This window comes from Wolffia australiana, chromosome 8, assembly GCF_029677425.1.
Source record: "Wolffia australiana isolate 7733 chromosome 8, ASM2967742v1".
Lineage (NCBI taxonomy): Eukaryota > Viridiplantae > Streptophyta > Magnoliopsida > Alismatales > Araceae > Wolffia > Wolffia australiana.
In genome coordinates, this window is record NC_135842.1 from 15,675,262 (window position 1) to 15,702,561 (window position 27,300).

Consider the following 27,300-nt stretch of genomic DNA (forward strand, 5'->3'; position numbering starts at 1 on the left):
TTGTTTTAAAAGCTATAAACCCAAAAATGACAGCTAAAATTTTATTTTTGGATGTTGTTTAGGGAGTTTGATGTCATAAGCAACAACCAGTGCTAGCGCTCTAGCAATGAATACATGAATACATGAGATGCTTATAATGAAGTCCATGAATACATGATGAGACTCAATGAACTATGATGAGATCATAATATGGAGATCACTAGTCCTTAAGCATGTGTTCTAAATATTCATATATTGAATGATACGAAAAAAAGGACATTAAAGCGTCCAGATAAAATAACAGTATCTAGCTTCACTCATATGACGAGTATGACTGGTCACGTAGCCATGAGTGTGGTGACACTAATGATTGATAGTGGGTGCTCTTTAGTGGAAAAAGTTCACTAAATCGACTGGTATAAAATAGGTGCATAATAATAAAATTTATAAATAATCTTCCTTTAAATCACTTAGTCATTTTCATAAAGACATCTATAGGTTTATTTTAAAATTTGTGATCACTGTGTTGACGGGAGTTGACATTACCAATGTGTTTTTATGTAGTTGATGATTATGGTGGAATATGGGTACTGATTATGATGATGGGGGAGAGGGGGGAAGACCATCGCACCATGATGGATTGAGGTTATAGAGGCATTGGTTATGGGGTTGTGGGTGTTAGAGATGATTCGAGGTATCTGAGGCATGTGGGAGGTCGGTGCTGAGAGTGTGGCATCATAGAGGGGTGAGGGGCTGTTAGAGACATGAGAGGGGGTGCCAAAGACAAGTGAGGAGGTTAGAGGCAGGTTGGGTGTCATCGTATATCCAGTTGAACCAATACTATTAATAGTCATTAAATCTTTATTTATCTCTCTTTTATTATTACTAATTAAGTATTTATAAATATTTATTAATTTTTAATTTTTGATTGACCATCGTGTCTCTCCTTTATATAATTTCATCAACTAATGCTTCAGTCCGTGGGTTATTATCTATCCTTATTAACTTGTATCATTTTTGTAATAATTTGACTTCTAAATAGACCTATAGATAATAATCCATGGACTAAATATGAATATACTTCTGTATTCCAAAAAAATAAACTCTGAATAAAAATCATTCTTTATTTTTTCCTTCTCTATGAATATTATACTATATTTTTAAATATTTTTGTCACTTTAATCTTTAATTTTGACCACTATATCTCTTTTTATTCTTAAAAAAAAAACATCAATTTCCCCTTCCCCCCCTTTTTCATCATTTTAAATTCCATCACCATCGTCATCCATGATGCCCGTCCTGTTACGTCAACGTTCTGAGACCTTCAATCACCATCACTTCATCTGTCTCGGGTATTTCATCACATCATCCATCACTGTCACAAGGCTAGAAAGGATAGAAAACATAATACATCACCATGACCAAGGATGTGACAGAGGACGTTAGCCATTCTCTATTCATGGCTGATGAAATTTAAAATTTATGTTATTGGGCCGGGCCGGAACTGATCCCAGTTTAGAAAATTAGTAGAGAGGGAAATTTGGAAATAAATAAATCGCAATATTAAAGCTCCGATTTTCCCGCCCAGTTTTGGCGGGAATATCATCAGCCCCCACCCTCTCTATTTAGGCTATTTCTACGCCAAGAATTTGATAGATCTGAGGAAGAGCGATCGATCGAGCTTGCGCTTTGCTCGTAGATCTCGTGCTGTTCGTACCGCGTTCGATTGTTCATCTCAGTAATCGTCCGATCTATCAGATCCGGACGGTGTATCTAGGGTTTATGCGTGGATTCTGGCACAGGCGTGGTGTTTTCTTTGATTTATCGTCTATTTGGCGATTTTGCTTCGGCGCTCGTAGAGAACATCGGGGGGAGACAGGTTAGCGTCTGATCACAAATCTATCGTTATTCTTCTCCATTCTGCTTTCATTTTCGTCGCGTCTGCGTTGGGTTTTTCGATTTTTTTCTTGGTTTCGAGGGAATAGAAGGATTTTTTTCCCTGCGTCTTGCCCCGTCTTTCGTACAAACGATGTTGTTGTATGTGATATTAGCGTCTTTTTGCTTGGTTTCCGATAGTCCGGTGGTTTTAGGGACCTTCGTTTTGGGCACCAAAGATGACTGGTTTTTAATGCGACTCATTGAGACTCGTCTTGGTCCATTTGCGTTGTCGTAGATGGTATTCTACATCGAATAAGAGTATTTACGTCTACGCAGTACAATCTTATGATTTCTGTAAACGTTGAGACTTCTGAGCAACGATTTTTCCGATTCGAACCGGGAGGCTTGGATATTACTGCATTCTTTGTTTCTCAAACGGTTAAATGTTTATAATTTGCGTAGTTACTCGTGAAATGCTAGTTTCCTCTGACGAAAAGGCTTGTTTAAGAATTCTTAAGTGATCTCTGCTTCGAATTGTCATAATTTATTCCTTATCCGAAGCAGTCTTTTGGTAATGATCATTTTGAGGAAATCTTTGTGGCCATCGACATTTACTTCACACTCTGTTGCAAAATAATACTTTTTAAATTTTAGTAATCGGAAAAAATTGTACTCCTATCTTTGTCCTCGATGCCATTCTCCCGCTTAATACATTTAAGATGATTCTGATTCTGTATCTCCAATTTAGAAACTTTTTTCAAAGTTTACCGTTCGAAACCTTATCGTTTAATTTCAAAGTTTTCGCTTGATTTCTCTATTTTCTTCTCATTTGGCATGCAGCCCTATAATTACGTCTCTGTTCTTTGTCATGGGCTAACCTCTTATGCCCTCTCCTGTAACAGCTCAATTCGACATGACTCGAAAGAAATATGGGAAGAAAAGAAAGGCACCCTTGGAAGATACTACAGATTTCCCTTATCCCTTTGACTTCGGTACCGAACACTCAGTTCTTGCAGTTAGAATGGGAGTTGTGTCAAGGTTGCCAAACGTTGACCCTGATGGTAAACCAACTCTCAAATACAAGGACTTATCGTTGATCTATCACGACGGTCCATCATCAACAATGAACGGTGCTAATTCAGAATCAGAGGACTGTGGAGATGATCTAAGCGGGATGACATTAAATGAATTGAAGATCAGATGCAAGAGGCCGAGATTAGAGCCCATGGAAACAGATTTCGACCTTGACGAGCCTCTGATTTTATTAAGGCAAAGAACGTTGAATAATGCGAAATCAGAGAAAATAAAGAACAAGGAAGCAGTTCTTATTGAAGATCAGGAAGATCAGCCTTCCACATCTGAACCGACTTTTCAACTTATTAATGTGAAGGAAGAGATCTCGGTGATCAACAGTTCTTTCTGTTCATTTACCGAAGCCATCATCCCTGATAACAACGAACTGGAGCAAGTGGAATCGGTTTATCATGAATGTGAGAGTTCAGAAGCTACAGAAACATCAGATGTTTTTGCAATACAACCCCATGAAAATATGGAATCTCCTGAAGTGCCCTCATCTCATGAACGTGAGAGTACAAGAGCTGCAGAATCATCGGATAATTTTGCAATCCAACCCTTTGAGAATTTAGATTTTGCTGAAATGTCTCCATCTCATAAATGCGAGATGACAGAAGCTACAGGATCAACTGATAAATTTGCAGTCCAACCCTTCGAAAATTTGGATTTTGCTGAAATGCCTTCATCTCATGAATGTGAGATGGCAGAAGCTACAGAATGCTCTGATAAATTTGCAGTCCAACCCTTTGAAAGTGCAGATTTTGCTGAAATGCCTTCATCTCATGGATGTGAAATGACAGAAACTGCAGAATCATCTGATAATTTTGCAGTTCAACCTTTTGAAAATGCGGATTTTGCTGAAATGCCGTCATCTTATGAATGTGAGATGACAGAAACTGCAGAAGCATCTGATAATTTTGCAGTTCAACTCTTCGAAAATGCAAATTTTACTGCAATGCCCTCATCACCTGGTCAGCAAGAACCCATCGAAGTACCAGAAATCAAGTCAACCCGTGCTGTTGCAGAGATGTCACAGGCCGACGAAAGTCAACCATTCCTATCTCCGGATCCTGGTCAAACCCCCTGCAGCGGTGAGATCACAGCCGTTGAAAACTCGACTCCACCTTCATCAGAAGATGTCCAGTCTAAGCACCCTCCGATCAGGCTTCTGTCGAACAGAAAGGTATGTCTAAAATTTTATATTAAAAATAAAAGTGAAAAACGCTGACCTGGAACTGTTTGAAGGTTCTGTCTCCGACGACCCAGGAAAAGCTTTGCCTGGCGGTCAACTCTGACGAGCCTGTCCGAGTTCCTCGTAAGAAGACTCTCGCAGCCCCTTTCTCCGTTGACTTTTGGTCATTATGTTGACTTTGGGTCAACACTTCTAGGAAGCGGCAAGAGGCTCTGCTTCGAGAGGAGGTTGCCTGCGCCCGTCAAGTCGAATGGGGACACATCGTCTAGGTGTCCCACGAAGGGCATTCTGAAGGCGGCAGGTGCCAGCTCACCGCTTCGGAAGCACGGGCACGAGGCCGTGGCTTTCTCGCAGCGGCAGATGAGGGACATCGAGTCGCTTGCCACGAAGCTGGTCAAGGGGCTGCAGTCTATGAAAGGCGTTGTCAAGGAGGTGTTGACCTTGGAGGGGTCAAAGGTCAACCCTGACAAGGTATGAGAATCTTGGGGGGTTAGTGAATGATAGTTTGACCCCGTTGACTTTTTTTCTCTATGTTTGAGCAGATGAGAGCGGCCATTGACGATGCCTCTGAGCTCGAGGAGGTGACCAAGAAATGGCTGTGCATGATGGGGAAAGATTGCAATCGTTTTTGTAAAATCATGGTTAGAGTTCTCTTTCTCATTCTCCTCTCATTTTCTCTATCTTTTCTAACCGTTTTGCCAACTGTTCTCTCTTTTTTGGCTCTCTCTTTTCTACCCCTCTTCCCAACTGTCCCTCGTCTTTGTTTCTCTCTTTCTCTCTCTTGTTTACCCCTTTCAACAACTGTCCTCTCTTTGTTTCTCTCTCTCTCTCTCTCTCTCTCCTCTATCCCTTTTAACAACTGTCCTCTCTTCTTTGTTTCTCTCTCTCTCTCTCTCTCTCTCTCTCTCTCTTCTCTACCCCTTTCAACAACTCTCCTCTCTTCTTTGTTTGTCTCTCTCTCTCTCTCTCTCGTCTACCCCTTTCAACAACTGTGCTCTCTTCTTTGTTTCTCTCTGTGTCTCTCTCTCTTCTCTACCCCTTTCAACAACTGTCCTCTCTTCTTTGTTTCTCTCTCTCTCTCTCTCTCTCTCTCTCTCTCTTCTCTACCCCTTTCAACAACTATCCTCTCTTCTTTGTTTCTCTCTCTCTCTCTCTTCTCTACCCCTTTCAACAACTGTCCTCTCTTCTTTATTTCTCTCTCTCTCTTCTTTATCCCTTTCAACAACTGTCCTCTCTTCTTTGTTTCTCTCTCTCACTCACTCACTCACTCTCTCTCTCTCTCTCTCTCTCTCTTCTCTACCCCTTTCAACAACTGTCCTGTCTTCTTTGTTTCTCTCTCTCCTCCTACCCCTTTCAACAACTGTGCTCTCTTCTTTGTCTCTCTCTCTCTCCCCTCTACCCTTTTCAACAACTGTGCTCTCTTCTTTGTTTCTCTCTCTCCTCTTTTCTCTACCCTTTTAACAACTGTGCTATCTTCTTTGTCTCTCTCTCTTCTCACTACCCTTGTTCCCAACTTTCTTTCTTTGTTTCTCTCTCTCTGTACACCTATTCTTAACCATCCGCTCTTCTCTCTTCTCTCTTCTCTCTTCTCTCTTCTCTCTTCTCTCTTCTCTCTTCTCTCTTCTCTCTTCTCTCTTCGCTCTCTCTCTCTCTCTCTCTCTCTCTCTCCTCTACCCTTTTTCCCATCTGTCTCTCTTTATTTATCTCTCTCTATATTTTTTCTTTGCTCCTCGCTCTTCTCTCACTCTTCTACCGCTTTTCCCTACTGTCATCATTTTCTTGTTTTCTCTCTCTCTCTCTCTATATATATATATATAAAGTCTCCCTTTTCTCCACCCTCTCTCTCTATGTCTTACTGCTGCAGTAGTTTCATTGAACCCTCTTCCTCTCTCCTCTCTTCCTGCCTCTTCCTCTCTCTTGCAGCTGAAATAGTTTCTCATCTCTCTCTCTTGGATTATTGATTCTAATGTGCTCTGGCATTCCGCAGAGGTCGCCACAACTAAAATCTCCAAACGGGCTTCGCAAGGACAGTAAGAAAATAACTTTCGCCGACGAAGCAGGAGGCATGCTCTGCCAAGTCAAGCTTCTGGAAGAGCCTCCATCCTAACCCCCCTCTCTCTCTCTCTCTCTCTCTCTCTCTCTCTCTCTCTCTCTCTCTAATTTCCCATGTGAGAGATTACAAATGAAATGCTACATTTTCATGTCCAAGTACCCAAATTGGATGAGATTAGTAAAAATTATCAGAGTGTGATAGGAGCAATTGGCAGCATATAATCGGCAAGTCCTAAAGTCTTGCCGTTGGATAAAAAAAAAGTCTTGCCGTTGGATAAACTCGCGCCTTCTGAGATCTGTTCTCAAAACTAGATCTATTGATCAATGTAAAAGAGATTGATCTAAAGATATGTTTATCTGTTTCCCAAATTGACTTTATTATTGCCAGTGAAGCAAAATAACAGATAAAAAAAATAGCATTTAATAGAATAATAATTGAATAAAAGTGTCCATAATGATCATGGACTCCTTTGTGATCACAAAATGATTATACTGTGATTCTGGTGAGAAGTTGACTCTTATCAAGTAACAATCTGAGCATATGTACACTCTAATCAGAGGCATAATGCATTATGAGAAGAAGTCAACTCTCATCAGACTCATAATCTGAGAAGACTGTCTCTGATTACATTTGACTTCCACTCAAGAGCTGGAATATGATGTGGATCATAGTTTGATTATCTTTCATAGTTTGATTATCTACGGCAATGAGAGCCACATTAGTGTTGGAATGTGATTCTATGCATTAGTCGGCTATGACTAGAGTCACCATCATATCAGGCAGTGATTTTGAGCATAATCAACTTTGATAAGAGTCACAGACTGAGCATACGAAAAATATGATCATAGTCGCATTCATATCAAACTGTGTCTCTGTCATATGTATATTATGATCAGAATCAAAGTCTGAGTAGACTGTGACTCTGATCTTTGTCTCATCAGATTATAATTGTGATCAGAATCAAAGTCTAATCAGATTGTGGCTCTGATCAAAATCCACTTATGGTCAAAGTCATACCCCAATCAGACCTTGACTCTGATCATTACTTATTTCTAATCATAAGTGGACTCTGATAATAATACCATTCTATCAAACTAGGGCTCTAATTATATTTGACTTTTGATAAGAAGTTGACTTGGATCATATATTTCTCCTGACCAATCACACATTAAAGACAATCACAGATTTACCAGAGGATGATATGACAACTTCATCTTGACAATCTGAGTCCTCAATGAGGAAATTTGTACTGCCGCTTATTGTCTCCTTGGGATCAGCATTTCACCGTGATGAGTGATTCAGTGCTTATAGTTGATAGGCATAATCTCTTGTATGTGACCACATCATTCTCAGTTTGGAATGATCTTATGCTTACAAAAGACAGTGGTTATAATAACTTCCTAGCTCTTATTGAATCATCTCAGGTTGACGTGAGATGGCCCTTTGAGATATAGCAAACTATAGAATTGGAACAATGAGTAAAGCCATGTTCTCACCACCATGATTATTGACGAGCTATTGGATGGCACTTACTTGCTCGTGTTACCCAATGGGACACTATGTTCTATGCAGTCCATGCATCTTTGGTGACAGACGCTTATAATAGGACCATAAATTCTTCACTTCCTCCTCCATATGCCCCTACATCATTACTATCTTACTTTATGACCTTTTCATTGAGAGGCTCTAGATTGGCGTGCATCACATGGCATCACATCTCCTTCAATTCCACATTCTTGAAAATGCACCACCCAGAGCTTGACTGATTGAAGGCTGTTGTGCTTCAATGATATCTTTGAAGTCATCCTGTTATCAATAATGAACAACCTTTAAATGTCTCCAAAAGACAGCATGGAGACAAATGATACAAATAGAAGAATGTAATCATACTTTGTTGGCTTATTAAACCATTTGAATTTAAAATCAAGTACTTATGCATTATGTGAGATACCATTTGAATTTTATTTTAAATCTGAATGGCCCAAGAAATGTTAAAATCTCATCAGATTATTTAAACCGATGATTGGGGGACCTAAAAGAACAATATGGGAAAATCAAGTACTTATTCATTATGTGAGAGACCATTTGAATTTTATTTTATATCTGAATGGCCCAAGAAATGTTAAAATCTCATCAGATTACTTATAACGATGATTGGGGGACCTAAAAGAACATTATGGGAAAATCACGTACCATATTCTGGTGCTTTCTCTCTTGGAAAGGAATAGAGAAGACATACGTGTGAAAGTAAAGGTGATTTGGTGCCTCTCTCCTTCAGAAAATCAAAATGTGATGAAGCCTAAACATCATCCAGTCTGATAAAATTTGATGAATCTCATTCTTGGTTTGATTAAATTTTATTTTTAATAACTGACTTTTCTCTTATTTAAATTATTGATCACATTCTTAATTTTAGGTTTAAAAAGTAGAGCTTATTATTCTTATCCTGAAGTATTTTTAAAATGGTAGAATCATTTTGTATTTCATTATTGAGTTTGACAACACTTACATTTTCTTTAAAATTCAAAATAGTGACGCTGAAATTTGGAAACTATTATTTGTGTACTTTGAAAAGTTTCTAAAAATATTTTTTATTGAAAAATGCAATGCTCGGTATGACTGACCCGAAGGTCATGCTTGTAGACCAATCCAGGTGTACTCTGCACTCCATCCAAGGAATTTTAGATATTTTAATGTTCATGGGTTTTGGGGGCCTTTTTCTGGATAAACATAATCATTCCTTGCAGTGGAAGTGTTATAAATAAATCATAACGTCATCAATAAACTATGAAACAAATCACCTATGCACGGATCACATCCATGATTCCTTGGATCCTCAAGCATCACGAGTTGAGCTGTTCATATGTGCAGCCTCCAGACGTATCCCCACGGTCCATGGCACGTCGAATCTCCTCCTTCACCTTGATGAGTGTCTCGTGCTTCCTAGGTAAGTCCTTCCAAGTGGGAACGAGAGAGAAAATATGAGTGTAGTTGATAAGCATGCCCATCGCCCGATTCCCCTTGAGTAGCAAGTGAATGATACATGTAAGTCTCGTCTTACAACATGTAATGTCCTTTTAAACACTCCATAGATACTAACGGGATCAAGAACATGTACATAGAATTTCAACTAACAACTGTGAGTCAGATTCTATGATGATACCATAAAGCTTTTCCCTACACAAAGAAGCAAGCCACCACATATTGCCATAGTATCTTTTGTAGTGTTGGTTTGAATATGATGCTCTATGTCTGATTTCATAGGTAGAAAGCATTGGAAATTGATATCTCTTTGAAAATTTTGACATGATTGAAAATTAATCTCTCTGAAATTGTCTACATCATTGAAAAGTAATATCTCTCTGAAATTTTTCGACATCGTTAAAAGTAAAATATTTGAAATTGTGAGGGTTGACTTGACTCATGTTCTAGAAGCTTTCAGAATGATCTAGAATTCTCTGGACTCTTCTAGAATGTTCTCGATGCTTCTAGAACCATCAAGACTCTTCTAGAACCTTCTAGATGCTTCTAGAATATTATGGAGTCCTCTAGTCCATCCTAGAAGCTAATGAATCTTTCAAGAAGCTTGTCGGCCTTTCTAGGCGTTCTAAAAAGTTGTGGAAACCTTCTAGAGAGGGAGGTTTCTAGAAGCTTCCAAGGAGCTCTATAAAAGGAGGTGTCTTCCTCATCATGGGTGGAATTCTGAAGGAATTCTTGAGAGCATCCTGTGATCATCCTTGGAGGATTCAAGCTTAGCTAATTGGAGAGTTGGAGAAGAGTTAGGGACAAAGCATCTTGCAAAGAGGCTTTTGGAAGAAGGCGACACCATTGGCGTATCGTCTTATTGGTTACTCCCTTTGGAGAACTTGTTCTCTTTTCTCTTTTTGTACTAGCTATTTTGGACCACTGTTGTGAACACTTATCATCCTGTTCAAGAAGGTTATTTTCTCCAAATCAGTGTGTGGGTTTTGTTTACTCTCATCCCTATGTTCTTGGTGGATTCTTGAGTTACTTGGATACATACTTAAGGCTCCATTAAAATAAGATCCTCAACAGAAATTTACTCTAGTGCTGGAAATTAGATATATATGAAAATTTTTAACATCATTTAAAATTGCTCTCCACAAATTTTAAAAGCAGGAAAAATAGCTTTATTCTAAAATTTTATGCAATAGAGAGCATTCAATTTTTCTTTGCAACTTTTGACAGCTGTGAACATTAACAATTTGTCTGGAAATTTCTACTGTAGTGAACACTAGCTGTCTTTCTGTCATTTTGTACAGTGTTGAATATTAAAATTTGAATATTTAATATAGTGAACATTACAAAAAATTTGAATATTTCTACCACACCAAGCATCAACTCTCTTTCGACAAATTTTGATAACATTGTACATTACATCTCTCTCTAGAAGTTTCTATAGGATTTAATTTGGAAGTTATATGTAATTTTCTGAAGCATTAAAATAAAAAATGTCTATCCAAATTTATTTGAGTAAAGTCAAACTTTCTACATATTCAATTTAAAGTTTCCTACTGAACATATTCATAGAAAAAAGTGAAATTATTTAACTGAACTCAAAATTTGAAAACCATGTTTGCAATATCTTTGAAGCTGAGGTATATTCTGTATGATATTTTTAAAAAGTTATGTGGAAATTCAAGTTTCTTATGTTTGAAATTAACTGAAATTAAACATATTGTATTTTGAAGAAGTCTTTGAATAATAAGGAGAAAACTATAGGAGAGCTATAGAATGGGACTACCGTCTTGACATTTCAGATTGAAGCACCTATGTCGGGAAGACTTATCTAGAAGTAACATGGCAACAGATTGAAGACATGGGATATTCAGAGATGTGGATAAGATTCATGGGAAAGAGTTGAAGACCTCTCCATTCTAAAGATTTAGAGCGCTGTGAGATGAGAGTGTGCGAAGAGTACAGATTGTATCTGTATCTTGAAAGGTTTGTTTGGTTCTGGCTGAATAATTTTCAGAGTTATAATGACTCATTTCTGGATTACGGAACCAAGACAGTTGGTTTTTGAATCAGGGTAAATCGTTTCTCATACTGAGAAGAGAGGTGGGTAATGATATAAGAATATAGCAACTCCGTTTATAAGAAAGACAACATAATATTTTTAAAACACTAATTTAACACCACGTCTTGGTGTTTTCACTATCACTGATTTGGAAATACAGCATCCGGCTTCTTTTTTAACTTCTGTATTGTTTATGGGTCCTCCTATCCTTGAAGGTGGATGAAAGAAAAAAATGACCATTTGCTCGAAGTGGCAAGAGCTTTACTCAAAGTCAAGAAGAATCTATGAAGTGAAGCAATTATGACACTTTGGTGGCACACACGACCATGCCCCATCATTGGATGTGACACCACCACCGCAGGAGGAGATGACCCATGTCATGACACGTGTCTGAGTTTCATTTACAATTAGATTTGATTTCTGAAATTCGTTTGAAGTTTCTAGTTATTTTCTCTTTCATCCAAGGCCTATAAATAGGCCAATGCTGTAATGGATCATTGGTGATTCTTTGAAATTGAATCTTTCTTTTCAAAGATTTCCCTAAGCCTCCTCTCTGACGCTTTTGTTACCAATTGTTGCCGCTGCAGACATAGAGAGGAAGCAGCCCGTCTCGTGTGCTGCCATCGCTGCCTCCAAGTGCCATCCGCGCCACCGCGCATCGCAGAGCCACGATGCGCAGCGCCGCCTGCGCGGCCATTGCGCACCACCGCCTGCACACCGCTGACCATGCAGTCTACTTCCGGTACTTCGCCAACAGCACATGACACCTGCATTTGCATGCCCCGTTTACCTTTTAGGTTTCCGGATGCTGCCCCGAACTCTGCAAGGGGGTGACTCCCCCTTAACCCCCCGCCAACTAACCGCTTAGTTGGATCCTCGTACGGCCCTGTTGAAGCCCACATCATCTGCTCCCGCCACCGAATGCCTCCACAACTTCCTGCATTGCCCTATTGCGCTACGCCTGTGGTAAAGGTCCAGCCTTCCCTCTTTGGTGATCCACATTATTTGATCCAGTATTTTCACGTGTGTTTTTTCCACTGCTGCCGGACTTAGTAGAATAAGTTAGTGGAATAGGTTTGCGTCTTCTCGTAGTCGACCATTCGGGATATTGGATTTGGAGCTTTGTTTTCACTACGGTGGTTATAAGACAGTCCTCCCAACCTTGACCGAGGAAAGGGGCTGCACCATCATCATTTTCTCCCGATTTAAATGTTCAAAATCAATCGTGTTGATTTGTGGTCTGTTTTATACATCCTTAGTAGACCTTAGTCTATCCTACCCGCATCAGTCCTAGTCATCTTGCATCACACTTCGAGTTGAAATTTCGAATGGTTGCTGATTCATTTGGGCTTTGGAGCTTTAATCAGCTACCATTTGAAATTTTGTCACTCCAGAGCCCAAAGAATTTATTGGAAAATCATTTTCAAAAGGTCCAACATATATAATCAATGGAAATGAAAGCCAAGACTGCAAGGGGTCATTCAGGGATTCATCTTTTAGCTACTATCCCAATGCTTTCATAAAGATATAATTGCCCTGTGATAAGATTTAACATCAAAGGAAGGTTTAGACTACAGAAACGCCAATGCATACTAAATTACCATCTGAAATTTACATTTCACAGAAAAGATAAAAAAAATCGAGCGAGATAGACGGAGGAATGTAAAGAGTTATGACTCCCCAACAAACGCAGCGCATGGAGTAACATCAAAACCAACCAAAACATAAATCTGTCCAATCAGACAAAATTTAATTCAAAACCAATGAAATACTTATAACCCAGATAAGTAGACCAAGCAGATATTTCACTCAGACCCAAATAAACCTATCGATTGAACTGCTAAGAATATCACAAGTAAACAAAGAAATATATAAAACGATCAAGATACATCTACAACAATAATTTGACTGATGAAGGCACTAAAGATGAATAAAAATACCACCTTATTATAACATAATAAATCATGAGATTACGACCAATAATAGTACATTCCACTATCTTGGACTCTCTCTCTCTCTCTCTCTCTCTCTCTCTCTCTCTCTCTCTCTCTCTCTCTCTCTCTCCTTCCTGAACTAGCTCCACGGAATGAGAGGCATAAAAGAGCAATACATTCCGCTACCTTTCCCTAGATGAAACTACAATTTTTTGGTAAGGAAACATACGATCTCTCCACTTTTGAACGGTTATTTCTTAAGGAATTTTAACGAGGAAGATACTCCAGCTTTCAAAATTATGGATAAAAACTGAACGATCAAGATTATTCCTTAACAGTACATGATAATCTTAGTTTCTGACGGTCCTCGCGTGACGATGACGAAGTAGGAGTTAGAAGGCAAGAAATCTGACATCATAGCGTTTTTTTGTCCAGTCACAAAACGCCACGTGGTCTGGGTATCGCTAGGAATAGATATAAGCCGGTATGCTGGGAGAGACCCTGGGCTGCGTCGCCATGCAGCGGCTACGTCGTCTGCACCAGAAATAGCACGTCAAAGAGGAATCACAGGGAAGAGAGAGAAACAAATCTAGAGAGAGAGAGGGAGAGAAACAAGTCTCGAGATATAGAGAGACATGGAGAGGAGAGAGAAAGAGGGGGTGGGGGAAGGGAGAGAGCCAAAACTGGCACAGAACATCTCCTCCCTCGCCCTTCTCTGACGAAGAACCCTCTCTCCTTCGCAAACCAGGTACACCCCCACTCCTCTCTCTCTCTCTCTCTACAATCCCTCTTCACGTCTCAGAGTTTCAGGGAGGGCCCCTGATCGGCCGGGGGTGGGTCGGAGTCATCTCTCTCCTGCAAATTCCTAATTGGCAAGGAAGAAGATGGCTTCATCCCCTCAAACGGCCCCCCCGCCTGAAGTCACCATCGCCGCCGCCCCGCCACCGCCGGAGAAGACCTCCCCTCCACCACAAATCCAGCCTACAAACTCCTCGTCAATGCCGTCGCCGTCGAAAACCTCTGCGCCGCCACCCACTGCCGCCCAATCTCCCCCATTGCAGCCAATTATCTCAAACTCCCCACCATCTCCACCACCTCCAATTCTCTCCAATTCCCCGCCCTCGACGTCAAAGAAAACTAACCCATCTCCATCATCTTCCTCTTTCATCTCCCCGCCGCCGCCGCAGCAGCATGCATCTAAATCGCCGCCATCAAAGGCCAGAGCCGCCGCGGCGCCGTCTTCAAGCTCAGTCATTAATGCCCCCCTTGTGGCGGGTCTCGTAGTGGGACTCGCCTTCTTCTTCATCCTCCTTGCGGCTGTTGCCATAGTCTTCTCCGGAAAGAACAAAAGAAAACGAACCCCGAGGTACTTTGCTAGGCCCGTGGTGGACCCCACCCAGGGGGTTAAGATTTAGACTAGACATGGTTGTTCCGTTCGTTTTAAACCAACAAAAAATTCCCACAAAGCAAACAAAAGAACCGTGCACACGGGTCTGTGAGATGTTCTGTTCGAATTTGTTTTTGTTCTGTTCGGAAAACTGAACAGAACAAACAATTTGCACAAATTCGCACAAAAAGAACATAACGACCATGTCTAGATTTAGTGTTTATAAGAGTTTATAGGCGTTGTTGTTCTTCCATAGGTACTATCCCAACAACCGGGGACACTTCTATGGTGGAGATCCCCCTGAGCACCAGGTGAAGATCCCGCTGCCGCCGGCAGCAGGGCCGCATCACAGCAGCGAGATGAGCTCGGCTTATTCCGGCCCGCATGGCCCAGTTCTGCCGCCGCCGTCGCCGAACATCGCCCTGGGCTTCAACAAGAGCACTTTCACTTACGAGGAGCTCGCCACGGCCACAAAGGGCTTCTCTCAGAATAATTTACTGGGGCAGGGAGGGTTTGGGCTGGTTCACAAGGGAATTCTTCCTAATGGTAAAGAGATTGCTGTTAAGTCTTTGAAGTCTGGGAGTGGGCAAGGAGAGAGAGAGTTTCAGGCAGAGGTGGAGATTATCAGTAGAGTGCATCATCGTCACCTTGTCTCTCTTGTTGGATATTGTATTGCTGGTGGGCAGCGGATGCTTGTTTATGAGTTCGTCCCCAACAAGACACTTGAGTTTCATCTGCATGGTAGGGTTGGGTTTATGAATAATAGGTGAAGGGGGTTGCACGAGGTGGATAAGTTTGGTCTGATGTTTTTGGGCTGCTTGATCTTTCAGGGAAGGATCGTCCCACCATGGATTTCCCCACGAGGATGAAGATCGCTCTTGGTGCCGCCAAAGGCCTTGCTTACCTTCATGAAGACTGTATTCTCTCTCTCTTTCTCTCTCTCTCCCTCGTTCTCTCTCTTCTTGTCTCACCCTCGCTTTCTCTCCGTCTCTCTCTCTCTCTCTCTCTCTCAACTTCTCTCTCTCTCTCTCAATATTTTAGTCTCTGTACCTCAATTTCTCTCTGGCTTTTCCTTTCTTTCCTTTACTCTCTCTTCCTCGTTGTCTTTCTCTCTCTCTCAATGTATATGTTTCTGTACATTTAATTTCTATCTGGCTTCCTTTCTATCTCTCTTCTTCTTCATCTCCCTCTCTCTCTTTATCTCTCTTCATCAACATTTTGGTCTCTGTGTCTCTATCTCAATGTTTTGTCTCTGTATTTCTCTCTATCTCTCCATCTCTCTTTCCGTCGCTTTCTCCATCTCTCTCTACCTCAAATGTTTTTTCTGCTTTCTCTCTATGTATATTTATATATATGTCTCATTTTTATGGATTTGTATATCTATCTATTAATTTTCAGCTAATGCCGTCGGGTTTTGTTAAATGGTTTTGAAGGTCACCCGAGGATAATCCATCGGGACATCAAAGCTGCAAACATCCTCCTCGACTACAAATTCGAAGCCATGGTCAGGAGCCTAACCTATGTGAAGATTGATGAAGAGATACCGCACGTCATTCCCGTTTCTGATTAATGATCCTCTTTGGTTGTAGGTAGCAGACTTCGGATTGGCGAAGCTCTCCTCAGACAACTATACCCACGTCTCCACTCGCGTTATGGGAACCTTCGGGTAGGTTCGAGAGAACATCCCATATCTTTATTTTTATCCCTTTCTCTGTCTCCATCTCAAATCCTTAATCGCTATCTCTATCTCTATCTCTGTCTCTGTTTCTATCTCTATCTATCTCTATCTCTGTCTCTGTTTCTATCGCTATCTATCTCTATCTCTGTCTCTGTTTCTATCTCTATCTCTGTCACTACCGCTATGTCACTGTCTATGTCGCTGTCTCTACGTCTATCTCCATCTCTACCTTTATCACTACCGCGATCTCTATCTATGCCGCACTCCCCATCTCTATCTCTATTGTTCTGAATCCTTTCCGAAGTTGCAGATGAGTTTTCAATTTCCATTTCCTGAAAATTAAAACAATCGAAGTGTTCGTATTCAGCTATCTTGCACCGGAATACGCGTCGAGCGGGAAGTTAACGGAAAAGTCGGACGTGTTCTCTTTCGGCGTAATGCTCCTCGAGCTCATCACCGGCAAGCGGCCAGTCGACACCGCCCAAACTTATACGGAAGACAGCCTTGTCGACTGGGTTCGTCCTCTCTCTCTCTCCCTCTCTCTCTCACTGCCACCGTATCTCTCTCTCTCCCTCTCTCTCTCACTGCCACTGTATCTCTCTCTCTCCCTCTCTCTCTCACTGCCACTGTATCTCTCTCTCTCTCTTTCTCTCTCTCTCTCTGTATATCTTTCTTTCTCGCTCACTGCCTCTGAATCTCTCACGCACCGCTTGCGTATCTCTCATTTTCTCTCACTGCCTCTGGATCGCGCTCTCTCTCGCTGCGTCTTAATGTCTCTCTTTCACGCTCACTAACTCTGTATATCTCTCTCTCTCTCTCTCTGTGCATCTGTGTTAGCACTGATTTTTTTCTTACTGCCTTTGTATCTCTCTCACTCTCTGTTTCTCCCTGCTTCTGTATCTCTATCACTCTCTCTCACCTGCGTCTGCTTATCGCTCTCATTTTATCTCGCTGTCTCTGTATCTCTTTCACTGTATATGCATATATATCTCTCTCACTGCCGCTGAATCTGTCTCACTTTATCTGTGTATCGCATTTTTTCTCTCTGCATCTGTATATCTCTCTCTTTCTATCTCACTCCCTCGGTATCTCTTTCACGCCCTCTCTCACTGCCTCTGTATCTTTCTCTGCTGGTGGCTCTCTCTCTCTTTATGTTTTTGCTGCTGTATCTCTCTCTTCTTGTTCGGCCTTTGTTCACGCTTTTTTTTCTCAGTCCTTCCGCCTCTATCTTTTCTTTCTCTCTCTTGAATTTTATCATCTTTCTCTTGCTAAGGCGAGGCCCCTGCTGGTTCAAGCCTTGAACGAAGGGAACTATGAAGAAGTTGTAGATTCACGCCTGGAGAACGCTTACAACCCCGTCGAGATGGCACGCTTGATCGCTTGCGCTGCCGCTAGCGTCCGGCATTCTGCCAGGAGGCGCCCCAAAATGAGCCAGGCCCGTATCCATCCATCTATCAATATATCTATCTATCTATGTATCAAATATCTTTCTCCTTATATCTATCTATCTATCTGTCTATCTGTCTATCTCTCTATATATATATCTAACTATCTATCTATCTATCTATCTATATATATATATATATATATATATATATATATATATATATATATATATATATATATATATCTGTCTATCTCTCTATATATCTATCTATCTATCTGTCTATCTGTCTATCTCTCTATCTATCTATCTATCTATCTATCTATCTATCTCTCTATCTCTCTATCTCTCAATCTCTCTCTCTATCTATCTATCTATCTATCTATCTATCTCTATCTCTCTATCTGTCTATCTGTCTATCTCTCTATCTATCTATCTATCTATCTATCTATCTCTCTATCTCTCTATCTCTCAATCTCTCTCTCTATCTATCTATCTATCTATCTATCTATCTCTATCTCTCTATCTCTCTATCTCTCTATCTCTCTATCTCTCTATCTATCTATCTATCTATCTACCTATCTAACATTTACCCATCAATAGTTTGCAACTCTCGCTATTTACTCCGGCAAGCCCAGTGAATAGATACATATCTTTCTATCAATCCATCTATAGAGATATCTATTTATCTATAGGTCAATTTATTTATCTATCCATCCATTTTTACTGAATCGTGCAGATTGTGAGGGCCTTGGAAGGGAACTCATCGCTGGAGGATCTGAACGATGGGTTGAAACCTGGCCAAAGCGTGGTTTTCGCGAGCTCCAACAGCTCCAACTACGATTCCAGCTCTTACACCTCCAATATGAGGAAGTTCCAGCGAGTAGCTCTAGCCAGCCAAGAATTTAATAGCAGCGAGTACGGTGCGACAAGCGAGTACGGTCTCAACCCCTCCGTTTCTAGTAGTGGGGGCAACTCCGGGGAATTGAATGGCAGCGTTGGCAGGAAGAAAATTTGAGGAACCATTGAAGAACTCTTTGTGGGCTGGGGAATGACTGGCAGGGGAGGGAGAGAGAAGAGATGTGTTCATTCTTCTTTGTCGAGAAAAAAATACCATATTTAAAACTATTTTATGAGGTAAGTTATCAGGTGAAATTGATCCTTAGACCCTTGTCGTATAGATGACATTTTCTTGGGTTTGTAGTGCATTTACTTGATTTAAAAAAAAAAATGAGTTTGCTGAACATGGGGAAGGAAACATAGCATTAGACCATTGGTGTCACAGAATACAGGGTCTAAGAATTTGTTATATTTAATTTTTTAGCCTTGCTTATTAAGATTTGGGTGATTAATGTCAATTTTATATCCAATTACTGATGTGTGTGTTTAGTTTTTTGTGAGTTTTGTGAGTAAACCCTTTTCGTTTTTGCTACTTGCGTGATCATCTTTTTTTTGCTGGGGACAATTTGACATAGGATTCATGGATGGGCAGGGGACAGTGGAATGGGATGGACAAAATGGAGCTGAACAGAAATTCATTGAGTCATATGTCAACTAACCTAAGGTTGCATTCCATTCCCGTCTGAGGCTCAATTCATAATGGCTGGTGGAAGCACTTATGACGACCGTAAACCTAGACTAATCGACCAGCACCCAATGACAGAACAAAATGCAGAGGGATGTGACTGTACGCAGAAAGATGTTTTAATTACATTTTATGATGCAAGTTCAGGTTGATAACTAATGACAGATTGGCTTCATCTCTTCCCTTTGTCATCCATCATCGAATCTGAATTTGACAAGGGTAAACCTTTTTTTCAAGGAGTGAGTAAGCAGACAATTACATCAGTAGTCAGCGAATGATGAGAAAAAGAAGACTCAGCCTAGGGCATGTTAAGGGTTGGTTAGAAGCTACAAGCCTCATCCAAAGACAAATTTATTCCCCTTATAGTTTTTTTTTTCCAAAAGAGATGTACCAAGGATACATGACACAAATTACAAGGTTGATTTTAGGTATGAATAAACCCCTTTTCTCAATGTAAAAAGTACTAGCAATAGAGTGGAAATTACAGAGCACATGAGAAAGTTGGTAAAATAAGTCATACAATGAAGATTTCGGAAGACAATTGGAAATAAAGAATTAAAATGGCACGAGACAATTTTCTACTGTTATTTCTGAATTTCCACAGATAATATACTCTTGCAAATATATTCCCATGGGAAAGTACTTGAATGAATTTAAAGTAGATGAACCATGCATCATTATAATTAAGTAGTCAAAAAATGAACTTTAATATTGTGACAAGGTCAGTCGTGTTGGCTGCTAAATTAAGGAATATACCTCACGGGGGAGTGAAATAGTTCCATTTTAACGTTTTCTTTTTTCTAATTGTATATGCCTCGCACTCAAATATCTTTTGTATTTCCCAAATTATCTAAGGTTCTCTCCATCTCCTATATAATTATCTCACTAAATGCTAAGCTACTGGTAAGATATCCTTAAAACTTATGTGTGTGACATAGTGTTAGGCCCCTAACTAGGCGGCATTCCTTGCCCAGAGGCCTGCGTGCTTATTGGGAAGGAGTGTCCATGTAATTTGGCTCACGACATTAAAGGACTGAGTCATTATGGGTAGCGATGACCAAATATCTGATCTTTCAGGCCATTGCCACTGTACGTGGTGATACACTGCAGACTGTGCACGTGCCCGTCCGCGCCCAAGGAGGGATGGATCAGGTACGGACCGCGTGTGTTGGACGCGCGGGCTGAACGGTGTGTGCGCCAAGCACCGCGCGCCAATGCCAAGCGCCACACGCGGGCGCCAACGCTACGCGCCAACGCCAAGCGCTGCGCGCGGGTGCGGGACGCGCAGGCCAGGCGACGTGCCGCGGTTGCAGAGTGCGGAGTTGTGCGGGGTGCCACGTAGTGGCTGCACAGGCAGCGAGCGCATTGCGTGTGCGGGGCGCGTGGCCGGGTGACATCCGGCTAGGAGACTAAGGCATGTGGCGCACTGAGAGCGCCGAGACGGCACAGGGGGGGCGTAGCGCCCCTGTGGGTAGTGCTGGGCGTGCTGCGTCCAGCTCGGGGGCATCGAATGCGACGGCGTCGTGCAGACTGCACGCTAGAGTGTTGACACGGGTGCCAATGGCGTGTCTGATCGTCAAGGCAGGGGTGGCGTATGTGATCGCCAGGCTCGCTGGCGTGTGGCGCCAGCCGGGGGCACTTGTGTAGCGGCAGAGCAGGCATGCGCGCGCGGAACGGCGGCCCTGAGGCGGTGTGGCGACATTACCTCGGCGCAAGGCTCCTCGTCTCATTCCTTGTATCACCCCTTGTCTTCCCCCATGTAATTATCCCCCATGATGATGTACTCGTTATGATATAAATGCAATGACCCTATTCCCTGACGATGCTAAGCACCACCATCTCCTCTAACCCCTTCTATGCGATCTTAAGCAATTGCGAAAGCTTGCGCTGCAAGAGATCAAGGCTGCTCAGTGTTTTTCCATGAACATTGAGGCCGGCACACGACAAATTCGAGCAAGAGACCTAGCTCGGGATTTGACCGTGTGACACATAGGCTTATGTTCTAGTCTAGTTAATGGCCCTATAAGCCCGATAACTATTTATTGGCTAGCCCGATCAATTGACCATATTTAACATATACTCTGATGAATCACATCTCAATTTAATCGAACCAATAAGTTGAATCACCTACGTGTGAGGGGCCAAGCTACACCGCATGTCCTAGACAATGAAGGAATCAACCTGTGTTCATCAACTCTTTCATGGAACCTATCTATCATCACTTGCCATGTAAATATAGTCCCTAATCTAGATGACTCTTTAAAGTCGTTTTTTATACCTTGATTTCAGGAAAAAAACAGGAAATAACTGAACTCAAGACGCATCGCAAATTTTCAGAATCATTAATGCTCTATGACCAAGAAAAACGATGATTATTAGGATGATTACAGACAAGCAACCGATCACCACTCATTTATGTCCTCCGCTTGGATGATTGAATGATTCAAACGCCCTCCTCCCTCATCTCATCAGCTACGACCCTTTAAACTCGTTTAACACGGATTGATTTCAGCAAAGAAATAAACGCACACGACGCATCACAAACTGACCGCATCATAATTCATAATCGCTCAAAAAAAAGAAAAAAACGAGGATAATCAGGAAAACGAAAGAGAAGAAACGGAGACCCAAAGTCTCAAAGCAGGCTAAACGTATCACCGTTCATTTGTGTCTTCCTATTGGGTGATTAAAACGCCCGCATCCCTCATCTCACCAGCTACGACCCTTTAAACTCATTGTAAACGGATTGATTTCAGCAAAGAAATAAATGTACACGACGACGCGTCACAAACTGACCATATCATAATTCATAATCGTTCTAAGAACAAGAAAAAAAAGAGGATAATCAGGGCAACGAAAGAGAAGAAACGGAGACCCAAAAGGTCTCAAACCGGCCATTTCATTTCACTCCAAAGAGCCGGGCGAGCCACCAACCACGCCACCATCGCTCGCAGACTGAAGCTGCAGAGCGTGCTCCAAGTTCCAGAGCACATCCCCCATCGTAGGCCGATCCACGCCGTGCTCGGCGAGGCACTTCTCCGCCGCCTCCACGAACTTGTTCAGCGACTCCTTCCCCGCCGTCCCAGCAATGGCGGAATCCACAATCTTCTCCAACTGGCCCTTCTTCTTGCACTGTATCGCCCACTCCGCCAAGCTCACCTGCTCTCTGGGCAGCGCCGGGCAAAGCGCAGGCCTCGCGCAAACAACCTCCAACATCAGAACTCCGAACGAATACACATCAGACTTCTCCGTCAGCCTCTGCCGCCGGAAATACTCCGGGTCGAGGTATCCGAAGCTGCCCTTCACAGCGGTGCTCACCGCCCCACCCGCGGCCGGCGCGTCTTTGGACAGCCCAAAGTCCGAAACCTTCGCCACCAGCTCCTCGTCCAGCAGAATATTCGTCGACTTCACGTCCCTGTGTATTATCCCCTGCGCCGCGCCGGTGTGCAAGTAGTGCAGCCCTCTCGCCGCGCCGATACAGATCTCCAGCCGCTGCTTCCACGACAGCGCCGGCAGCCCTTTGCCGTAGAGATGGTCTCTCAGCGGGCCCTTCGCCATGAACTCGTACACCAGTATCATCTCCGAGCCCTGGTCGCAGTACCCGATAAGAGAGACGAGATGGCGGTGGCGGAGCTTCGACAGTATCTGAATCTCGGTCTGAAACTCGTTTATCCCCTGCTGGGACTGGGGATTGCCGCGCTTCACCGCCACCGTCTCGCCGTCTTCGAGGTGCCCGAGAAAGACCTCTCCGAAGCCGCCCACCCCGATAATATTCTCCTTGCTGAAGCCCTTGGTCGCTTCGTTCAGCTCATGCAGAGAGAAGTATCGCCCTAGGCCGATAGAGGAAGAAAAGGAGACGGAGCCTTTGCCGGAAGTGAACGTGGCGGAGGCGCCGTTGTTGTGGAGAGGGAGAAGCCACGAAGAGAAGCTCTTCCTCGACTCCCAGTTTCCGGGGCGCTTGTTCCATCTCATGGCTACGGCTCCCATCCCCGCGAAAGCTCCGAACATCATGGCAATCCTTAACGCGGCCATCGTTCCCGTCGAGGGAGACGACGTCGAAACGGAGTTCCCGTTCACGCCGAACTCTCCGTCGAGGCTTCCCACCGAGTTGCTTATCTTCATGACTTCGATCCCGTTCAGGATGGCGTCGGCGGAGCCCCCGTCCTCGGCGGGGCCGACCTGGACGGTGATCCGGTCGCCGGCGGAGGAGGCGTTGAGGAGGAAATCGCGGTAGAAAGCTCCGGCGAGCTCGCCGGCCGCGGTGGAGAGGTCCAGCGCCGCTACGGCGACGCGCTCGTTGAGGTACACGTTGAAGTAGAGCGAGTTCAGGGACTTGCTGACGATATCGCAGAAGTGGAGGCGGACGAGGTAGCCGAAGGAAGGGTCCACGTTAAGCAGCCAGGTGATGTTGAAGTTCCGTCGGCCCACTCTATCGTCGGCCATTTTCTGGGCCGTGGCGTAGACCCACGGCGGCGCGGCCAGCCGGGCGGCGCCGCCGTTGGGGAAGGAGACCGCCGCGGGGCGGACGGAGACGCGCTGCGCGGCGGAGCGGGACTGGAGGAGGCCTTCGTCGTCGGCCCAGGCCCGGCCGAGGGAGTCGTTCACGGCGGGGCCGCCGACGTTGACGCGGTGGGCGGTCTGGAGCGCGGTGGCGCCGCCGGTGGCCGCGGCGGAGAAGAGGGAGCCCGGCGCGGAGACGAGCTCGATGGCGTTCACGAAGGCGAGAGAGTTTCGCTGCGGGGAGAAGCGGAGGGAGAGGAGAGGGGCGGTGGCGTTGAGGAGGAACTCTCGGGAGGTGAAGTCCTGCGCGGAGAAGCTGTGGAGGAGGACCAAGTCGGCCGTGGCGACGGAGAAGACGGCGGAGTTGAGGTCCAAAGAGGGGGCTTGGAAGGGGAGGAAGTGGAGGCGGAGCCAGTGCCAGCCTGCGCGGGTGAGTTTGAAGGTGTAAGTGGCTTCTGAAGGGAAGATGCGAGCGGAGAGGAAGACCCGCGATGGGCCGCCGGAGGTGGCGGTGGCCGCCGTCGCCGCCGCGGCGGAGGAGAAGAAGGGGGCGTCTGGAAGGAAGATTCGGCCGTCGGAGGCGGTGGCTGGAGTGGTTGCACCGCAGTTTAAGAGGAAGTTATCGGCGGGGATGAAAGCGGAGGAGTCTGAGGTAGAAGGCTGCCCGGCGATGGAGGAGAAGAAGAGGAAGACGACGAGGAGAAGGACGTTCATTTCTCCGTCTCCGGCCTTCCTGGCGAGAGGAAGAGGACGACGATCAGAAGGTCATCGCCTTGTTTCTCTCTGTATCTCTTTCGCTATCTCTTTCTGTGCTGCTGTGGGGTGCGGGGAGGGGGGAAAACAGTCGGTCTATCTTGGGTGTTGGACGGTTTGAGAGGGGCTGTCTCTGTTTGCTAAAATTGGTTGATGGCTGTCTTCTTTGGTTGGTCTTGGGTTTATGTGTTTGCCCTTTTGTATATCCAAATGTAAGACCACCGTTATGCATGTAAAATGTGAGCCGCAAAAAAAAGTGAGATTGAATCAAGCTTAAATATATCACCTAAATGAGTTCAGATCATGATTCATAAGTGGGTTTGGAATGTTTTTGGGAATTTGGCGTGGTTTTATACTCTCAGATCTTGATTCCACCGCGAAATTGTCTTTGGGCAGTCATTAACTTTAAATATTAGGATTGATGGTTCCAAAAGCATATGTTTTAGCTTTTGTTCATACTGAATAGAGAAACAAAAAGGCATGGTATGACCACACCGGGTATAATAATATATATTTTAATGAAAATGTGAATATTGATTAGTATTCTTTGAATTTTATTGTGTTGAATATATGGAATGAAATAAGTGTTTTAGATATCGGATGAACTAATGTAGGAGAAACAGGTGTCTCTTCTAGTCTCCAGCATGTTCTTGAATTCAAGGCATTGGAGCTTGTCCCTTAGAATGTAAAATAAACGAGGGGTGATTCCAAACAACTGATAATGATTACCACTAGGCTTTGACATTTTGGACTGAGGACCGGTCGAACCGGACCGGGAACAAACAAGACCGGACCGAAACTGGACCGAACGTTGGGTAAGGTTTAGGTCCACGCCAAAAAACCGGACCGGACCATACCCTGTCCCATGCACTACCCATCCCCCTCCCCGTTGCCCTTTCCATCACCGGCCCCAAGCGCTCATCACCGCTGCTCCGCGTGTACAATGCCTCCGCAACCCCCTGCTCCTCCGCCACCATTTGCACCAGACCAGACGGGGACGGAACAAGACCGGACTGGAACCGGACCAAACTTCGGATAAGGTTTAGATCCATGCCAGAAAACCAGACTGGACCGAGACCGTCAAACCCTAATTACCACATTACCCGTAAAATAGGATAACACAAAGGTAATACCAAAATGATGTCACCAAAAAGGCTATCAACACCAAAAAAACCTTTTAGATAGTAACATAGTCGTAGAAATAAATAAAATGTGGTTTTTAACAATAACTTGTATTATTTTAAGAAGATAAGGTTCTTCCAAAACGTAAAAAATATAATTCCATAAATTAAAGATAGGAAAATACAGATTATTTCTAGGACTACATGAAATGAACTTGCATAAATTTGATAATCTAGTTGAGGAGATTCATGTGTTAAGTCAAACAAAAATTACCTCTCACGCCATAAGTAACCTGTAATAATAAACAATCTACTTTATTTGATAAGGAATAATAATAGCCAACTGGTTTGGAGTTTTGATTTATATTTGGAATCTACATACCTTAGTCTAAAAATAAGTAATATTATTTGACTTTTGATTAGGCACTTACCAAAATTTTGAAATTATACTGGTTTCTCATGCCTTCGAGGATTGATTTTGAAATTTTATTTTATCCATCTAGATTTTATATTCATCTTGTCTTGGAATACAATTTTCATAAAACATAAGAGTATTCAAGTTTCCTTATGTTTCACTTCATTCATATCATTCTTATGATAAATAGTTGAGAATTTTAGTGGTGATATGTCTGAGTCATTGTTAGGTTAATGGACTTTAGAAATACAAATGGCATACTGTTTCACCATAAATCTAGGTGGATCAACATTTGATAAAATATCACCTAGTGTTGATGGAAAAAAATTTAGTGCAGGTGGAATGGTTCTACGAGCCCTGATCACACCTTTAAATTTTCTAAGGAAATATTTCATTTTTATACTAATATTCAATCTCATAACATTTATTGGATCATTACAAGTCTCTGATGGACATATTCAAAAGACCTTCTAAGACTACAACTGCTATAATAATGCCATATCTATTTCAGGATGTAAATGTGATTGCACATTTAAATAATAGCATATAAAAATATTTATTTAGACTATTCAGAATAAAAAATATTTTTATAATGTAATGAATGAAAAATGAAAGGACAATTATGCTTCTTCCATTTTATTTTTTATTAAACTATTGTTTTTACGACAATAATTGAAGGAAAATACTGCCAAATCGGCCATTGAAGATTTTCAACCATCATGGGGCGACATGCATCTACTCCTGTTTTGAAAATGTTCATCAATTAATGCCATTGTAGATTTTCCCTTGAGATGTAGCAGTTTCCTCTTGAGACTACGTATATAATAACACATGAAAGTTAAAAAACTAACATAGATTACTACATTTGGTAAGTTATGAGAACAGAAGTGTGACACCATAATGATATCACAGAAAATATTATTACAATAGAATTTTTTTTATCTGGCGAAATAGTTTCATGCGGTCTGTTGGCCTTATCTTTGTGAAAGTTTCATGTAGTGCCGTCCTAGGTTATGCATGGGTTTTTAATCAAAAAGACATTATCTTTTTGAAGACCAACATCTTAACCTTCATACTCATGGAACCCTTATGAGATGGTCCCACCAATCACCACGATCTAGTTATGCCCCAGGTGAGCTCCCTGTTTCTATAAACTATTATAAGAGAGATAGTATATTTGATGGTCAATTATTTTTTATATATTCCCTATAATCACCTTAGATACATGATCTTACTATTATTTTTCACCATTGGATATCCATCCCAATATCCAATATTGGAAGAAATGATATATAATATTTAGGAGAATCCGGATAGATGCATACA

The 27,300-nt window shown here is 42.7% G+C and overlaps 3 protein-coding genes across 3 annotated transcripts; 2 read left to right on the top strand and 1 right to left on the bottom strand.

The window, feature by feature from the left end:
* The first annotated feature begins 1,581 nt into the window (after positions 1–1,581).
* On the top strand, positions 1,582–6,383 carry LOC144707014 (uncharacterized). Its single transcript, XM_078580125.1, has 6 exons — positions 1,582–1,858; positions 2,760–4,114; positions 4,177–4,246; positions 4,320–4,594; positions 4,666–4,764; positions 6,111–6,383. Exons 1-6 carry the CDS (start codon positions 1,762–1,764, stop codon positions 6,228–6,230), a joined length of 2,016 nt encoding a protein of 671 aa, XP_078436251.1. The 5' UTR covers positions 1,582–1,761; the 3' UTR covers positions 6,231–6,383.
* A 7,458-nt stretch (positions 6,384–13,841) lies between these two features.
* Positions 13,842–18,618, top strand: LOC144707146 (putative proline-rich receptor-like protein kinase PERK6). The gene is made up of 8 exons (XM_078580263.1): positions 13,842–14,517; positions 14,795–15,279; positions 15,369–15,455; positions 15,972–16,042; positions 16,128–16,204; positions 16,584–16,731; positions 17,490–17,651; positions 18,340–18,618. Exons 1-8 carry the CDS (start codon positions 14,036–14,038, stop codon positions 18,616–18,618), a joined length of 1,791 nt encoding a protein of 596 aa, XP_078436389.1. The 5' UTR covers positions 13,842–14,035.
* A 3,471-nt stretch (positions 18,619–22,089) lies between these two features.
* LOC144707147 (putative receptor-like protein kinase At4g39110) lies at positions 22,090–24,466 on the bottom strand. Its single transcript, XM_078580264.1, has one exon. It carries the CDS (start codon positions 24,397–24,399, stop codon positions 22,090–22,092), a length of 2,310 nt encoding a protein of 769 aa, XP_078436390.1. The 5' UTR covers positions 24,400–24,466.
* Between the last annotated feature and the right edge of the window lie 2,834 nt (positions 24,467–27,300).

Coding starts and splice junctions, on each gene's coding strand:
- LOC144707146 (XM_078580263.1), top strand. CDS start 14,036: ATGGCTTCATCCCCTCAAACGGCCCCCCCGCCTGAAGTCACCATCGCC. Junction 15,280..15,368: donor ACTTGAGTTTCATCTGCATG/GTAGGGTTGGGT, acceptor TTGATCTTTCAG/GGAAGGATCGTCCCACCATG. Junction 17,652..18,339: donor GGCGCCCCAAAATGAGCCAG/GCCCGTATCCAT, acceptor TGAATCGTGCAG/ATTGTGAGGGCCTTGGAAGG.
- LOC144707147 (XM_078580264.1), bottom strand. CDS start 24,399: ATGAACGTCCTTCTCCTCGTCGTCTTCCTCTTCTTCTCCTCCATCGCC.
- LOC144707014 (XM_078580125.1), top strand. CDS start 1,762: ATGCGTGGATTCTGGCACAGGCGTGGTGTTTTCTTTGATTTATCGTCT. Junction 4,247..4,319: donor CGAGCCTGTCCGAGTTCCTC/GTAAGAAGACTC, acceptor CAACACTTCTAG/GAAGCGGCAAGAGGCTCTGC. Junction 4,595..4,665: donor CAAAGGTCAACCCTGACAAG/GTATGAGAATCT, acceptor ATGTTTGAGCAG/ATGAGAGCGGCCATTGACGA.